At 37.5% G+C, this 18,438-nt stretch overlaps 1 protein-coding gene across 2 annotated transcripts in view; it reads left to right on the top strand.

Moving 5' to 3' along the window:
• The window catches only part of TOX (thymocyte selection associated high mobility group box), a 218,967-nt gene that overhangs the window by 162,257 nt on the left and 38,272 nt on the right, over window positions 1-18,438 (top strand). Inside the window, exons 4-5 of one of the 2 annotated variants that reach the window (XM_085313560.1) lie at window positions 11,098-11,376; window positions 17,726-17,956. In XM_085313560.1, coding sequence (XP_085169686.1) covers window positions 11,098-11,376; window positions 17,726-17,956 — 510 coding nt within the window. The remainder of the gene's footprint in view (window positions 1-11,097; window positions 11,377-17,725; window positions 17,957-18,438) is intronic. The other variant, XM_085313561.1, reaches the window with a different exon arrangement.

Genomic DNA, 18,438 nt, shown 5'->3' on the forward strand with positions numbered 1-18,438 from the left:
TAATTATACTGGAGATGTTAAATAGGTTTTAGAGACAAAATTGTAAATAATATAATACAGAAGAATGATGGACTTATTAGCATATCATTAAATTGCTTTTTCCCTGAGAGCCAAGCATATTTTTCATAACTTACAAAAAGTGTCTTGCCTAGCAGTAACACATATGCTTAACATTTACAAAACTCACAGTATTTGACTATGGCATTAAGTTTCTAAATTATTAGGTTTATATTGCTAGGAAAATTATGACAATTTAGTTACAAATATCAGTAAGTTTATCACTTGATAACAAGATCATATTTATGAAAAACAATCCCTTGTGAGTTAAACATTTTGCAGACCTTTTGTTTCAACTTCCGTTTATATTATCAATCATACTAAGAATTTACAGGGCTGCAGCATAGCAACAGGAAGATTTGATAAAAGATCCATTGACTGAAGTTATTTAAATCATCCAACTCATTCTTTTGGGTTTAAATTATGATTTTGTAGTCGATAAAAAAGTAGAGTTGTTTGGAGTTTGTTTTCCTTTGAGAGTTATTGGCATCAGCCAGGAAAAAACTGATCTTGGTTATCAAGGTTATCAAGGACAGTGATCTTAGTCCAGAATCAAGTGGAAATTCACAAAATGCATACCTCGAAACTCGATGACTTGGGCTGTCAGCAAAGACAGTGTTGATCAGTGAATAATGTATAATCACAATTCTATGCAGCTTAGCATCAGGGTGGCAGGAAGTTATGGGAGGTTTCATTTGCTTTACTACAATGTAGTACACAGTAGTGTGCGTAGTACACTGTTGTGCATGGSAATGCAAGAGCTAACACGATGCTGCCCTCTCCATCTGAGACTGAGATGGCCATTAAAATAGACTGTTTGCTTAAGTGAGGGTGGTATTTATCAATAAGCCTTGATAACTATAAACCAGCTGAGTCCTCCTAATCCAGCTGTTCCTAACCTTTTTCATATTCAGACTTTGCTTATGGTTAAATCTGTAGAAGATTTTGTCAGAGTCACAACTCCATTTGTAAGCTGCAATCCCAGATAGGACACTGTGGCTCTAGGCAAAAATTTCAAGGATGTTCCACATCACGCTGCTCAGGAGGAACAATATGAAGTATTTCAGACTAGATCTGCTATGTCCTGTCAATTTTAAAGATCAGGCTTCATATGACGTTGGAATGAAAACAAGGACCTAAATGTTTGTTCAGAACAGCAGGAAATCTCATAAGTCCGATGAGAGGGTAATGAGATGATTAGAGTGTGTTGCAGACTCAGGTTTAAGGCCCTACTCTGCCTTCTGGATCCAGAGATTTACATTTGAGATCCCTCTGCMCTTTGTTTCTAGACAGCACCTAAACTGCTGGGCAACCTTGGAAAGAGGCGTGATTCCCTTGCAAAAGCCTTTTTCAGTGAAACAACATACTTGGATTAAATTTCATTGACTGTATTACAAAATCTCTAGTTCAGGCTGATGTACTGTAGGGTACAGCTTTGTGAAGGAATCAGCATTTCTTGGGACTGAGATAAGATGCGGAACAGATCCTGCAGGCCTTCCTGGAGTTAGGAAACATGAGACACCCAGTGTTGCACCAACTTTGCAGGTGTCACAGCAGATTTAGCATGACTAACTTTTCCTAACATTTCCTAACTGGAGAGAACTTTCTGTTCCTTCCCCATGTGGAGATCCCCTGCATTGAGCCAGTCTGCTARCACTGAACCTCAGGAACATGGCTTTCCTGAGACAATAAACTCAATGAGCAACAGTCTTCTCTGGCAAATGGATGGGCAAATGGAATGGTTAGAGGAACCACCAAAGATACTGAAGGACAAAACTTAGCTGAACTTGAATTCCACACAAGTCACTTTTGAGAAGTCTATTTGCTTTATGCTGAATATTGAGAATTTCATAGCTTTTTAATGGAACTTGCAGCCTAGAAAGAAATGACTCTTCATTGTCCTTGAACTTTTCATGGCATACAGGGTGGGAATGGTGGAGCACAATTCATCATCGAGTTCTGGAAATTGTTGCTGTGCATTGAAATAACACAGCTATTAAAATCTAAGGATGAGCTTTTTCAAAAGGAGATGAGAATGGGAGAAGATCTAACTAACAAGACATACAGTATCGATTCACCAGGAATGATCTGCAATTATACCTCTTCTATTTTATGTTTCACCTGTCTTTATTTTTCCCTGTTGTGTCTGTCATTAATGTGTATAGGTCTAGTAGCTTCTGCTTGGGCAGCCATCCCTTACTGACACTAAGCTCATTAAAACAATGTAAGAGGCTGACTAGACTAGAAGTCTAGAGGGTTACTTGGTCATTCAAGGTCACTATATCTTCCTCAAAGACTTTCCTACCTGTCAAGTTAGGAAATGACTGCATCCATGTTGCCCCAGGCATTTATTATTGGCACAACCAAATCATGCACGTCGAGACAGTCTTCACATAATAAATATTATAGTCAGGTCACATGTTATTCTTTCCTAACTGTTAACATCCTTAAATACATTTATTTATTAAACACTTAAGTCTAATTCTAATATATCCAATTTATTTCAAATTAAACACTTCCTAAATGCTATGTAAATTACACTTTCTTTTGAAATGTGATGAATTGGAGTATCTCATTGCAAATTGATTTATTTAAAGTGTAAAAAGGCCAATCCTCTAAATATTAACACTAAAATATTAAAATATTTAAAATATGCATAGTAAAATCCATTGGCATTACTGAGAGATACACAACTATGCACTGACTGCTTCCTCACTTCTGCACAGCGCTTAGCACATCCCTCAAAAGTGGCCGGATTCTCTCTGAAAATCTGCTGGAAATTTTGTAAAATCAGCTACTGGTGGATGACACTCAAACAAGAAAGACGCTCCAGATGGTTTTATTAATACAACTTTATCAATAAAGCTTCCTTTATGGACAGGGTGCTTTGCATATAGGTTATCTTTGTCTATTAAAGCAGATAGAGTGAACGGCACATGACAGATAGTGGTCACGTTGCTTAACTCCCTGCAGAGGATAGTTTGATATTGTTGTGATGAACATAATAGAAAAAACAGAATGGAATGGAATGGAATGGAATGGAAGCCACAGAAGATTACAAAGCTCTCAGGTTGGCTATTGTGTTGTTGTTGGACAAGCACAGCATCAGAGCACTGCAAAGATGAATGTAATTGTCTTCACGTCCCCTTTCTCCTCTTGCCCTACAACAAGCATAGCTTAGCACAGTTTGTAGTATTTGCAAAGATCTATTTTGAATTCCTAAATTTAATCATTTCATGTCCCTTGCATGCTTCTATTTTTATTGTCTAAAAGAAGGGGAAACAATATTGCCTTTCCCAAGCCTCTTTCTGACTTCATTTCTTTTGATGAAAAGCTCTTGATTCAGGTGTGTTTGAGGAAATCTGTGAATATACTGCTGACTCAGGAGCTGTTTAGTAACACTAAAATGAATGTGATGAATGCATGATTTTTTTTGTATGTAAATAATTGGCAAAATACAAAATGGTTCTGTTGTTATTTGCAAAATGCAGTGAAGAGATAATATTGTTATCAAGAGATGCGTGCTAGAATATATGACTTGCACTTCCTAGGTTCCATTTGTCTGCTGTCAACCTATACCTGCTGTTGCCTTGTAAGCATTAGACACTTAAAAAAACAGATAGCATGAATTATTCACCATTAATTCATGAAAATGAGTCACTATTAAAAGCCTAATTGTTTGCTGAGAGGGTCCAAATTAGTGGACTTTGCAAGATCAAACAAAATTGAAGATATTTGTCCAAATTAAAATGGAAACGTGCATCCAGAATATACCAAATGAACATGTATGCTCCTGTAATAATAATTTTATTATCTTCAGCTTGCAGGCCAGACTTTTAATTATGACCCTTTATATCAGTGAAAACCATGTATTTGGGATTAAAAACCTATTTCTTTAACTAGTCTAGTTAAAGACTGTGGTTTGATATATTCTATGCTACAACTTTTATAAAAATCAGAGAACACTTCTAATAACACTTTTCTAATTTCATGGTTCAGTGCACAGTCAGTAAAGATTTAAATAATTCAGAAAGAAAACCTATTCTATTTCTTTATTAGAAGTTTGAGTCAGGCAAATTCTTTGACATTTAATAGGTTTTTAACCCTTTTAATAACTTCTTATAATGAAATTTATTGGAAGTTGTTTTAAATAAAGGGTTATTATATTAGAGTGAATAGCAGTTGCTAGTTTTTTATGATTAGTTTTGAGACCTTGGCCCTGTGTGACTCAAAGGATATTAAAACATAAAGTAGAAAAGAATGTTAATAGTCACCAAATTAACTGTGTACCAAGAGCTATAGAAACTGTATATTACTGCATTCTTGTCATTATGCAATTGTGCTATAAAATTTTGCAGTCACATTTTGAGTATATAATTGTTTTAAAGGAGCTTAAGATCACTTACAGAACCAGTACTGTATAATGCAACCTGAAGTGGTTTAATTTTTAACAGAATGATTTTGGAAAGATTAGAGTAGTAAATTTAATAGTGTGTTTTTGGTTTGGGGTTTTCTTTTTTTTTTTAGTATACGGTTTTATTTATATGTGGGGTTTCTGCTGTTTAATTTTAAGACTCTTTTCCTAATCAGCATAAATTTTGAATGATTCTTTCATTTTATGCTGATGAAAATGAAAGCATAAATATTTATATTTATGCTTTCATTTTTCATTTTATGCACCCAGCAAGGTATGTAAAATACATTCATATACAACACTGAAATATCTCCCCAATATCCACTTACTTTAAAACTTTTGTTATATTGTTGGCTGACATAGAAGGGAATTATAAAAATGAGATGATGAAAATACACATGCCTTCTTCCTGTTAGGTGGTACTTTGGGTTATTCCTCTCAATGTATTTTGAATGGTTCTCCATGGTTGTTTTACAATCACACCAGCTTTCGTAACAAATCTTTCTTCAGACCAAGCTCATTCTTGGAAATGGGTGTAGCAAGAAGATTTGCTTGCAGATTTGATCTGTACTTTAAAGCATAGCTGAATGCAAATAAGAGACCTAAAATTATGTGGATCTTTGGGTTTGATCAGCCTTCCTTCGTGCTAGGACATACCAACTTTGTCCACTCCAATCAGTAAATCCTAACTTGCGTCCAGATTTCAAACTTGTAAATGTTGGGTCACTTCTTATTTTTCACTGGTATACAAATGCAGATGTTCAATCAGTTTCAAGTTATGTCACTGTACCTCACTATGAAGAAAAAAATCAAAACACATGAAACTTTTTATTTCAAGAGACTGGAATCCTACCTACCAATATGTATTGACTAATGATGTGGTATTGCTGCTTAAAGTAAGTACGAGCTTTRTAAAACATTTTTTGAGTGTCTAAAACAAACATTTCTGTATTTTAAGACACTCTTTTAAGCTTAAACTTAACTCTGGTTCTGTGATGTGAGGATTCACTGATATTGCTTGTGTTTTTGATCATTACAAAAATTTATGAGGTTTTGTTTGTTGGTTGGTTGGTTGGTTTTGCAATTGTTTGTTCTCACGGGAAATGATGGATGTATTCTCCACAAAACAATTCCTTTTCCGTATGTTAACTCTCACAATTCTGCCTTGTATCTTACCGTACGTTATTTTCTTTTGAAACCTTGACTTGCAGAGTCAAGTGATTATGTCAGAATTCAAATTCAAATTCTTTCTCTCTTTTTTTAATAAGTATCTTTTTGTTGCTGGAAAACTTCTTGTAGATGTACGATGATTTATGGTACAAGAAAATAAAAAACCTRAGATAAAAACAACAAAATTCCTCAACAAATCTGCATACTCTTCAGGAGGTTGGCACACTGGGGCTAGTGCTACAGTTTAATGTAGCACTGTTTGCTAATAGACAAAAGTTCAGTTTGAATATGGCACAAGCACTGGCAAAATTTGCCCTGGAAATAAAAATGAGAAGATGCCTAATAACAGGTGTGTTGCATCTACATGGTGACTAAAATAGGTGACACTAGTGAAGAAGGAAGCACATTGTGGGTTATCTTGACACCCACAACTCTGCGTTTTTCTCTCAAAATCTTTGTTTGAAGTAACAGATTGAAGCAGAGCCTCACATAGTACATAAAATTGTTTCTCCCGGACTAGTCTTGACCACCCAGACAAGAGGTAAAAAAAGTCAGCTGTTTTYGCAGTCTGCCTCAGAAAAGCTCACAAGAATTCTCAGCTAGTAAAAAAACTAAGAAAAAATTGCTGTTAGACTTGATGGTGGTAATAGAAATACTGCCTGCTGTGCCTCCACTTGAATTTGCCCAGGGTAGTGGAATATGTGATCTCTGCTTGCTTCAGTGACTGAGCTCTATGTATTTCTCCTTGTGTTTTAATGTTTTCATCTCCAGTTGTAGAATCCCTTGTGTTTCTTGCTTAGACTTCGACCTGTCATTTTTATTTTAATCTGCAAAGCCAACCTGTCTTTCTCCCTTCATTGAATGCTTACTTTTTTTAGAAATGCATTTAGATAGGGAGAGACAATTTGGACTTTTGAGAGGTATGTTCCATCACAGTTCTTAATTACAAGATCAAGTAAAATAACATAGGAATTATTATGCTAACAGCACGTTCCATTAGAAACTGCCTGCCTAATTCTTCTTGTGAAGAACCTGTTATCTTCCTAAACTCATCGTTTGGGTTGCTAGGTAAGAATCCTGACATTTGACTCTCTCTGCATCTTGCATCATTAACCAGGTAATATCAGAGAGACAGCTAAGAGGGATTTTTGTGTGCTATAGATTATGTATTCATGCTATAGAGATTTGAAGGATTCTCTCTGAATGCTGTGTCAGATGAGGATATCTGTATCTTGTGGAATTTGGGCATGATTTCAAGAAAGATGAAGACTATTGGACATAATCCAAAGGACAGCAGCAAGAACGATCAGAGATGTAGAAAATACAGCGTATGAAGAAAGTCTTTCAATCTTCATGTTTGATTGTTTAGTCTAAAGAACAGAAATTGAATAGAAATTCATAATAGCCTTCAGGTGMATACAAGTTCTCTGGGAAGAAGGGGAAAAACATTCCTCATGCCCACTGGGAGCAGAGCAAAAAGTAGTAGGTTTAAATTACAACAAAGGAGATTTAGGTGAGACATTGTAGGGGGGAAAAAAAAAGCCTTTCCAGTGTAAGGGTAGTTAAGCACAAGAATTGCCTAGGGAGGTTATGAAGAGGTTAGACAAACATCTGTCAGAAATGATTTAGATATAGCTAATCCTGCTGTGAGATAAAGTGTTGGACTAAATAACCTTTTGAGGTCCCTTCTAGCACTATTTTCTATGAGTCTGTGATTAGGATACTGTACGCATTTTGTCCCACAGTAAGATGTTTCTGTATAGGGATTATGTGATTGTATTTGGCCGAAAATGCTCGTCTTCGTTTTTGCTTTAAGCCAATGAGTAGAACGATGGTTTAATGTTTAAAGCATTTTAGTTTTACTCTTACCACCTCAGTAACTTTGAGCAGGGCGCTTCTCCAAGAGCTTGTTTTCCATCACATGATGAACTGACTGCCTGGGCTGGGTGCTCAGCGTGTGCCTATGCRAGGATTGCAGGTACACCCCTCAGAAGCAGCGGCCCGTACTGTGCCTTTGAACTCGCAGCCGAACGCTTACATGGGCGGATGCTCGATTTCTGCCTATAAGGGCAGTGCAAACCGAAAAATGAAATAGCCATGAAAAGAAATGGCATTAAAGCGCCAGATATTACCACTGTCGCTTCGTCAGAGAGGCCATGGAAGGTGTCAGTTTAAGACTGTCCTTATTTGCTGCAGCGTTCAAACTCCAGAACTTTGTTCCCGGTTTGGGACTCTGCCACCCGGCAGGATTCGCATGCAGCCTTGGGCTTGGCAGAGCGCGTTCGCAGCATTGCTTCTGCACGCTGAGCAGAGCACCCGCTCAGCCACACGTCGCTGGGTTTTCTTATACTCCATGTGGAAGAATGGGGAATAGGAAGGATCTGATTTGGAAGCCCTTTGTAAGAAATTGGTCATACTCTGCACGTAACGTTGGCAGAGACTGTGTGCGATTAGGGCCAGTGCATTCGCAGGGTTCAGCTCAGCATCGCGCCCGCAGCGGGCRCCTACTGCCCTGCCGTAGCAGTGATGCGACTCTGCGGGTTTCACTGGTGGCTCCCGTTCATCCGGACTGCTCTCAAACCCAGCARGGAAATTGGGACAGTTCTTGAAGTTTCTTGACTGCTTAGAAAYGTTAAGATTCATCCTCAGATGCTTTCCATGGTGTAATCTATTCCCGATTAACGTTCACGTGGTTAGCTGCCWGTTTGTACTGGAGGGGCACCTTGCCAGCACCACGGCTCTGCGAGAGGGGCTTGCCGGCACATGCCCAGGTTGCGCTTTTCTGCGTGGGCAGAGCCCTTGGGTGAGGGTTTCTGTCTTAACACCGTAAGGGGAACRTATATTGTTCAACAAGAGGTCTCCATGCTGCTTTTTTAAAAGTAAACTGATATTCCTCTGATTTAAAAATTCAAAAGATAAACTGAGCCCCCGTGGGGAAAAAAAAAGTTTGTTTTTTTTTCTCTGTTGAGCCTATTCATTTGCAATCCACAGAATTTCACTAATGAAAGGTCCTCTTTCAACCATGTGCATACTTACTTTGTCTGCCTATTTGGTCTCCTCGGGCATGCTGCCCACGTCTACCTTTTGATGCTMTCCTTCCTCTTCCTCTCTCCCCCTGTCTCCGCAAAGTGTATAATGTTGCCACCAGTTGGTGTCACACTATCTGCAAACACATTGTATGCAGTCCTCCAGTGCTGGACCTACATGTGAATACAAACCGCTTAAAAAYGTGATGTTTAAAGACGACAAATACAGAACACTCTGCAATATCTGATAGTATTTGAAATGTTTTTAATAAAGTTAAATAAAAGAGCTTTTAATAAAGTAGCATTAGTTTTAATAATGCTTTTACAAATTAATTCTGTAAATTAACAAATTAACTTGTTTAATTTTATAAATTAGTGTGTTTAATTTTATCTGAGGAAAAAATGATCAGAATTATAGCCTTTGGGCTGCTTTCGCTGAGGTGGATACTTTGCAAATTTATTCGAAACCCTGAAGCACCTGTTTGAAGCAGACTTTCAAAGAGTGCTTGCTTATATCTCAGAGTTCGTGAAGCCAGTAGGAGAAGTATTCCCATTAAAAAACCGACATGGCTTTCCCAGCCTGCTGTCATGTGCTGAAGAGTTTKCTTTCTTGGCACCGATCCGGCCTGGAGAAAAAAACGGAGGTGCGGGAGCGGGGCCGCGCGTTGCCAGCCACCGCCAGCAGCAGCTGGTGAGCAGCGCTGGCAAGCGTGGCCCCGGGGCCGCYCACCGCCTGCTCCCCTGCCAAGAACAGCTGGATGGGGAGGAGATGCAGCCGGGAGGAGTCAGAGCATCCTGGGCACCACGGCCGCGGCGCCGTAGCTGCCGGCCGGAGGCACAAGGCTTGGTAGTCATCACATGAACTTGAGTGTGTCTGTATTGATAAGCCCTTTTTTTAGCTWTTAATTTCTACAGCAATATAAATACAGGTGTAATGGTGATGTCATGTGGTCAGAATCTATTTCAAATACTTTTTTGGAGATACTAGTACATTTAAAGCAGTAAGTATTCCAGAACTAATGGTCTTATCAGTTTGATTTACTGCCAGCCAGTCAGCTTTGCAGAAATCGATCTCCACGCTCATAAAATATCTCCCTCAAATTTGTAATATTTTACTCTATTAATAATCAAAAAAAAGGGTGACGTTCCAGATTTATCTTTTTTTTTTTTTTTTTTTTTTTTTTTTTTTTCTGAGCCAGGTTCAGGAGCTTACTGGTTGTAAAGTATCTCATAGATTGCTCCGATACACAGGAGTGTATGTATGAGAGAGAGAAGATATAGAAATCATGAGCTGTAAAAAGTAAAAAAGAAAAAAACAACCCTTGAGTGATCTTTAGACATTTTGGATGACACTTCTAACAAAGACTGTCAGAAAATAAATGTGGTTATGTTAATATATTGACTCATTAACACATGCCSTTATGGAACTTATGCAATGATAGTTCGTTCCCATCAGATGCTACTCGATATGTATGGCATGTTTTTCTGATGAATTGAAAAACAACTATATTTATTTCATTTCAGCTTTGAACTGACACTTTAATTTTAAATCACCTACCTTACCTTAAACCTGAGCTTCTCCTTGATGCTCTTTTGTCTTTTGTCATCTCTCTGTTTGAGTACACTGAAAGACATTATAGGCAATCTGCTATAGCGTCTGTGTATGGTACGTTTGACCTCTGGATAGGAAAAAAGTTTCATCCTCCAGTGCTTTTAATTCTTTCCCTTGCAGAGACTGAATTTGTTGCTTGAATTAAAATAGTATGTCTCGTTAATACTAAGACGCGGTGACCCACATAGCACAATGGATTCATTTGTCAGCTCTGCAACTTCAGGGCTTTCAGTTCATGTATGTCTTAGCAGCAAATCAATGCAGAAGTCGACTGATCAGGCTTATCAATGAGTGAATCCTTCTTGTCAGTGTTCTGCATCTCATGGGGCAACACAAGGCAGAGTAGATTTGGACTTAATAGTAGATACTCAAACTCAAAAAACTCTAGATCCCCAATTCACCACTCAAACACACACAAATCTTTTGAAGAACAGTAGGAACTGGAAATTGTCCTGAATTTTGAGAATATTCGTGTTCTGATCTGACTCTGAACTTCAGAATGCAAATCTGCCCCTGTTTGTTTGCATTTCTGAAATACAGTCAAAGAAAGCAGTGTCCTTTGTCCCCCTATAGCAAAACAAGCTTTCAGTGCTCCATGCTATTCCCACGGGCTGAGGCTAGAGCCTAAACAGTTTGTAGCGGTCAGTGTTTTGCAAATGTCAATTATATCCTATTTTGTTTATTTCCAATATTTATATGTTTATTTAAGTACTTGCCATTTCTTTTAAACATGATGCAGCCAATCAGGCAAACTGAGGTCTAAAGGAACAGAGCACTTTATTAGTGATATGCTTAATACAGTTTTTTTCCTCTTGTAGATGCAAGATTTACGGAATACAGAAGGAGCCCAGTATAGTTCCCATCCTCAGATGGCAACCATGAGGCCAAGGGTTCAACCTGCAGATATTAGGCAGCCAGGAATGATGCAGCACGGGCAGCTGACTACTATTAACCAGTCCCAGCTCAGTGCACAGCTTGGTTTGAATATGGGTGGAAACAATGTTCCTCACAACTCACCCTCTCCACCTGGAAGCAAATCTGCAACTCCTTCACCATCCAGTTCAGTCCATGAAGATGAAGGAGAAGATAGCTCTAAGGTAGGCTTAGATGCTAGGATTACAATGTAAATGGTGGATATTTTTAGGACCTGCTAAATGAAACATATGGCCACAGTTATTAAGGTGATACTTTTTAAATTGTTGGTGATTGAATTAAATGAAAAAAAGTGTTATGAATACATATCTTCAGTTTCCAGTCGGTTCTTCAGGCAGCTTGAGTAAATGACATCATTTGTCTTTGAGTGAACAAACTGGAATCCTGTAAAAGATTAAAGGACAGCCATTCTGATAGGACTTTAATATAAAGGTTGAGGTTCCTTAGAACTTGCATARAATGGATGCTTCTTCCAAGTTAAAGATCGAGCAATTACTGCTATAAAAAATGTAAAATGTGTGCACAACAATCTTTGCTACTTGATCAAAAGATGAGTGAACATCATACAACCAGAACAGAAAGTTCCTCTAATAACTTCTAAAATCTTGCCTTGAAAAACTCAAAGGCCCATTACGCATTTATATTTTTGGAGGTACTGATACTCCAGCATGATATATTGAAGCTTCATTTTGGTGTCAGTACAGGCAGAAAGTAATAATAATAATTTAAGTAATAAATAATAAATTTATTTAAATGATAAATAACGATCTATATAGCAACTTCCATGCAAAAAACTCTCAAAACTCCCCAGATTCTGAAAAACACACCCAAGTTAAGTATGTTATCTTAATTTTGGAGACATAAAAAGATTATGACTTAGCACAGTCATTCAATAAACTGGACAGAGCATATCGAAATTGAGTACCTCTTAGCTCTATTTTACAGTCACTACAAAATAGTGGTCCTATTATGCAGTAGTGAAGATGTTGTAACATAGCCATAACTTGTGGGGAAAGTTGCAGACTTGCAAGGAATGTGAAAAAAAAAACATATTGTGAGTCACTGAGGAGGTATAATCTAGTCAAGAAATGTAAGTCTGATTTGTTTTCAAATTATATTGTTTTTCATGCCTCAAGCTATAAAATAATCATGTAATTGGAAACATATGTTTTACTACGTGTAGAATAAATTCTGATTCAAAGTTTTATTTCAGGACTTTACTCTGATTTCACAAACTTTAYGTTTTAAAAGTTAGTGAATAATTCATACATTTTAAATGAGCACTTCCTTACTGAGGGAGACTTCAGAGTACAACTATGTAAAAATAATTCCAGGCAGCCTTTGCTTTTTCAGAATAATATATTYGCTGCTCCTATTTCTTTGCTAGTATTCTTATACTATTGGTGGGATTGTGCAAGATGCTGAGATCTTTAAACATCTGGAAAGAAAGTCTAATGAAATAATCGAGGTATCTTTTTTTCTTTTATTGAATACTTCAGTTAGTTAACCCCTATGTGTGATGTACTTTTTCAACACTTTGTGCTAGCAAAAATGTGGGACGGTGGTTTCGTGCAGAGAGTAACTCATCTGAAGCTAATATTTTCAATAAAGAAATATGAAACTCTACATACCAAGTAGATCCTGCCTTTGTGGATGCCAGTTTATATAGTGTAGATCTTTTTAACAAGCCATGTTATTTTGGAAACCTCTCTTTAAAATTGTCTTAGTTTAAGTAGTGAAAGATCAGAAAGGKGAAAACACAACACAAAATGAAAAAGAAAAATTAGTCAGTAGGCAGGCCTTGACACATTACTTTCAAATTCTKCTGTAATTATCATTTTAGGTGCTAACAGTAATGTTTTAAAGAATCTTGAAAYTGATGATAAGAGGGCTTAAAGTAGTCTCTGGCTAATAGGGATTAAACTGCAAGCTTGGTGGGGGGGCAGATTATGCCATATCTGTCTACTGTGGGATTTCTTACATCTTCCTGGTAAGTGCCTGAAGTTGGCCACAATTGGAAACAGTGTATTGAGCTAGAATAGCTGATCCCATATAATAGCTCCTTTATCCCTCTGTAAAGGCAAGAGATTTTGATTAATCAGTATAAGAAACTAGTATATTGTTGTAGTTTGCAATTTAAAGCCCTCTGTTGTGTACCTTTCTGTCATACTGGTCTTCATGGAAGCTGCCAGTGAAGGGATACGGATATTTAGTATAAATCAGCTTTTTACATACAGTATACGATTTTCTCAGAGCTGCTCTGGAGGGGTATGTGAGGAGGGYCTTCTCATTCCAGAAAACACTGGATGGGGACAGGAAGCCACAGAGCAGCAGCTCTGACTCTTGGGAGAGCTCTGTCTTTTACCTGCCAATAACTTTGCTAAATTTAGAGTTTTCTCTTTATCTAATAAATTGTCCTGTAAATGTGTGAAACGATTCAATAGCTCAAAGCCAACAATTCAATCATTAAATAGCGACACACACATTSAAGTCATGTGATGACTACCAGAGATCATCATATACTGGAACAGATTTCAAAGCASAGCTTCGTGAAGTCAGTAAGATGTTTCTGCCATGAGGACTGTGTAAAAAACAAGTCTTTCTGAATTCATCTTATTATTAATAACAACAGTGACATTCTCCTATTTAATTGGCAAGAGACGTTGGCCAATTCCTCTACCAACATTCATCAAAAAGACAAAGTATATTTTCAAATGGTATAGGTGTCCTTAACCTCAATGTCAGATGACCTCCATTAATTTATGCCAGCTGAATACCGAGACTTACGTTTAACAGAGAATCTGCTGAACCTTTGATAGCAGATTTGGTAGAGAAAACTCCAACAACTCTACTCATTTCTCTGTGGAGAGAAAATAAAGAAATCTCAATGTTCTGTTTGTGTTTGCATGACTTTATAAAATGGGGATGACCAAARGTATAAACAAATACATGTCTTTGGACTAGAAATATAATTGTATCCCTACTGCACCACTGATTTGAGTGCATTAAGAAATTACCATATAAACTTGATATACTTATCCCAAATACCAGCAGCAAAGAAACTTTAGAAACTGATGTAATTGTGCATGAACTGAGCTTCCAGGCAGTTCATTTGGTGGTAAATATCATTTAAATTATTCTAAGCYCTATCTAGGTTTCATAGAAGAAATGTATATACATAGCTACTGGCAGCAGCTACTAAGTGTTTTTTGGCAATGGCCATTCTAATAAGGGCCATTTCATATGGTCACTTGGACTTGAAACTGCACGTACTTCTTAGCTAAAGAGCAAAAAGAGAGAAAGGAGCAGTGTTAAAGAGTACTTGGTTATAGTAGACTGTCACTCTGAAAGCAAGAGGGCTGACATGCCCTGACCATATGGTCAGTGACACCGAGAGCATCATTATGAGGCGGCATCTGTACGAATGGAAAGCTGGTTAGGACTATGGAAAGATGAACTGTAGTCTTTGACCACAACAGTTGTTTGTGCAGGTACATCAGTACATCCCTAAGTCTGCTTCAGTCTTCTAAATTCAGTGTGTAGGACTGTGGTTAGAAGAAAAAAAGGTAAACTTAAAAATCTATGCTGTAAGTAACTATAAAAACATTCTAAACAAAGTGGCCACTTACCACATGCTTTATTCTGACCATTAGAATATTACATTTAGGTTATTCTTGCCATAATTCTTACTGTTGGATCATTAAACATGTATTCTGTTATTGCCAAGCRTAATTGTGAGATGCTGAAAGCATTATTGTTTTGCAAATATGTATCTCTCCAGAGCTGGATGACAGGGTTTTCCTCCATGCTCATTTGAATATCACTTATGAGCAAATTTCAAATAATGTAGTTCAGAGGGAAGATAGTGAGAAGACTGCAAGTACCAAGAATTAACTAACAGAAACATGATTACCAGAGAACTGCTGCAGCATATTCTCTTTATGTGGTAGAGGTTTTGCAATATTTACTTTATATGATAAGAGTTATAAGTAGAATTCTGTTATCTGTTCATGCTATTATGCAGATGGTGCTTGATTAAAATCTATTTTAAACTACAGCGATTACTGCAAGATAGTGTGCATAAAACAGCTCTCCTACCTCCATTAAAGGCTTTGGTACTATTGCAGTTTATTTTAAATATGCTTATAGACATTTTCCAACTTCTCCGGGGACATTTAGATATCCACAATGYGCCTTACTTGATAGTTTTAAACCCTACACTAGATATTCTTGTGATGTATTATGTGTGCAACATGGTTAATGTACACTTTTTTAAAGTGAAAGATTATTGCTTTCTTGTGATAAATAAGTTAAATACATCACCATAATTAAGCAATAAGCCATGACAGGAGGTGGATTACGATGAGCTAACTACACCTCTAGGGATTTTGAGGCACAAGTCTATGCCTAGCAGAATATACGTTTTTTATTTTATTTCCCATCTGTCTCTGCTTTGGTGGTTAGAAGTGGAGTCTATGATGCTGGTAGACTGATAGGAGCATAAGGTAGGCCATCATCTCAGCCATTTGCAAGGATATTAGTACTGGAATTCTAGTATTCCTTTTACTTAGTTATTTTTGTATAAGACAAATAGAATTCCTTCTGTGAGTACTTTCTTTTTAACAGTGGGTTTTTGAAGTCTCTTGTTCAGTCAGGTTGGAGAATTTGGTCTTAGAGCTGTTCTCAGAATSATTTACCAGAAGACGCTTGTACAAGTTTCCATAGCCCATCACCTAGTTTAAGGGTATTTTAGATGATGTGGCATCCTAATATACAGAAATCTTGTGAATCTCATTAGTGCAAAATACTTTGAAAACTGGGAAAACTTGGCAAATAATGAAGGAAAAACTTTAACTATGACCTCAATTATTGCCAAGGCTCCTTGCTCATGGATTTTGCTTAGAGCTATCTGGAGAGCTTGGAYTGATGTTGCCAAGTTACCCAGGGAGCACAGAGTACGTACGTGCACACAACGCTCCTTTGAATTTCATTTAGCTGGTAGTTTTGTCTATCTTGTAGACTGAAATAATAGCAAAAGACTAGAAGCTTGACAGAGGTAACTTAATGATGGGTGCACAGTGCTGCGGTTTTTCCATATTTTCTGAAATACTACCAGCAAGTTCCAAGGCTATTAACTTTATATTAAAAATATAACTAGTATAACCTAACGCTTGTGAAACAAGCAACTYCATTTTCAAGTTGTGGTAATCATATTGTTCTCATGCTTAAAAAGACATAGAGATCCAGGTTGTTCCCTGTAGTCACCTGGGCCCTATTGAGCATCACATAGTGACTCACATAAGAAAAAAAAAAAAAAAAATTTTCTCTCAAGCTGAGAATATGCGGCCATTTTTGTCACCTGGTTCTGCTGATTTGAAGAGCATCTTGCTCTGATGTGTCATTTGATAAGCATTATTAAAAAAAAATACAAGCATGTAATGAAAGTCATACCTGTTTGATTGTGACTTTTACACCCTTGATCTTCTCATACTTCAAACGGCTTATGATGTGCAGTACACTGGCCATGCCGTCAGGAGAAAAAAGCCTCTTAACCTTCTGGTTAGATGACACATCATTGCTTGAGGTATAGTGAATTGAATGATCATGTCAACAGAAGATACATTACCATGGAGTGCCAAGCTGTTGAATAATTAGAACAATGTCCCTTTATATATAGGCTTGTAAGTCATCTGAGAAAGTARGGTGCTGTGGTGGTGGTTAGGGTTTCTGAGCTATTTAATAGCTAAGCATAATTGCACTTCACAAATGTGCATGTCCTCACATGCAATTTTTTTGGTACACAAACATGCATGTACACTTCTTTCCATACACTATTCCTCTTTCACTCCTTTTTTCAAACTACTAGGAATTTTCTTGTAGAGGAWCAGAGAAAAAAATCTAGATGGATCAAAAATGATCTGCTATATCTGCTATAGGAGTCCAGACTAATTGATCCATACTGGTAAAACTTTGTTTCTAAAGATTTTAATAAGGAGTCACTTTATTCACAGTCAAATTCCTTTCAAATTCCGTGGAAGGATGCACACCAGTTGCAGCAGAAAGTGATCTGATCCCTAGTCCAGGGTAGGCCTCTAAAGGAAAAGGGTGAGGATAAGAGGTAGGTGGAAATTACAGAGTTGTTGCTATCTTCAGATGTTTCATTTGGCTGAATTGGTGGTCAGTGTATAAAGAAACGTGCCCTGGATTTACTCATTATCGATASGCATGTAATAGCCATTAGCAGTAAAACTGATAAGAGGCGAAAAGATGACCAGGTGAACTATAAATGAGGTAACAATTATATGAAAGCAAAATGTAAAGCACTTCAAGAGAAACAGTTACATAATCTAGAATATTTATAATGCATTTTGTCAGTTGATGTCAACATTTATATTTTCAAAGATAACAAATAAAAGGACATTTTACTTTCAAAATCCAAAATGTCTGTGCTTTACAGAAGCTAGCTGAGTTAAATTGGCTTTTTTATAGTACTTTTCTCATTTTATGTTACAGGTCAATGGTGGAGAGAAGAGACCTGCTTCAGATATGGGGAAGAAACCCAAAACTCCCAAAAAGAAGAAGAAGAAGGACCCAAATGAGCCACAGAAGCCTGTGTCTGCCTATGCATTATTCTTTCGAGACACTCAAGCAGCCATCAAGGGCCAAAACCCAAATGCTACTTTTGGCGAAGTCTCTAAAATTGTAGCTTCAATGTGGGACGGCTTAGGAGAAGAACAAAAACAGGTACAGAATGTGCTGTAGCTTGGAGACTGTTTCAGGAAAGCGTTATCTGTGTTATCTGTGTCATCTAAGCACTGTAGGCAGCTTCTTTTGTTTATAGGGATGAAACGATTATGTGCACAATATGATTTTAGGAGAATAAGATAAGGAGAGTGTCACTTCACTTCTTTTGAGTAGTTTAGTTTTGGGGTGTAAGACAAACTTCAAGATTATATTTAGGATTATTTTATATTGAAGTCAACAGGCATAAGATTTAATTACAGCGTTGCCCTATCTGTGTCAGTGCGAGGTAGATGTTTCAGTGCCGTCGGGGTGGTGGAGCAAGAGCTGGGCTCCCACTGTCTCCCAACACGCCTGGCTTTGTGGAAGGAGTCCAGATGTGCCAACCAAAGGGGACCCGTGGTGGACTCGGGCAGATCAGCCCGTTGCACAGAGTCTACGCAGGCTGTAGCAGTCAGATCCCATAGTTACTTCCATCTTGATTT

The sequence above is a fragment of the Rhea americana genome, unplaced genomic scaffold (assembly GCF_003343005.1).
Source record: "Rhea americana isolate MKP2758 unplaced genomic scaffold, rheAme1 scaffold_39, whole genome shotgun sequence".
Taxonomy (NCBI): Eukaryota; Metazoa; Chordata; class Aves; order Rheiformes; family Rheidae; genus Rhea; species Rhea americana.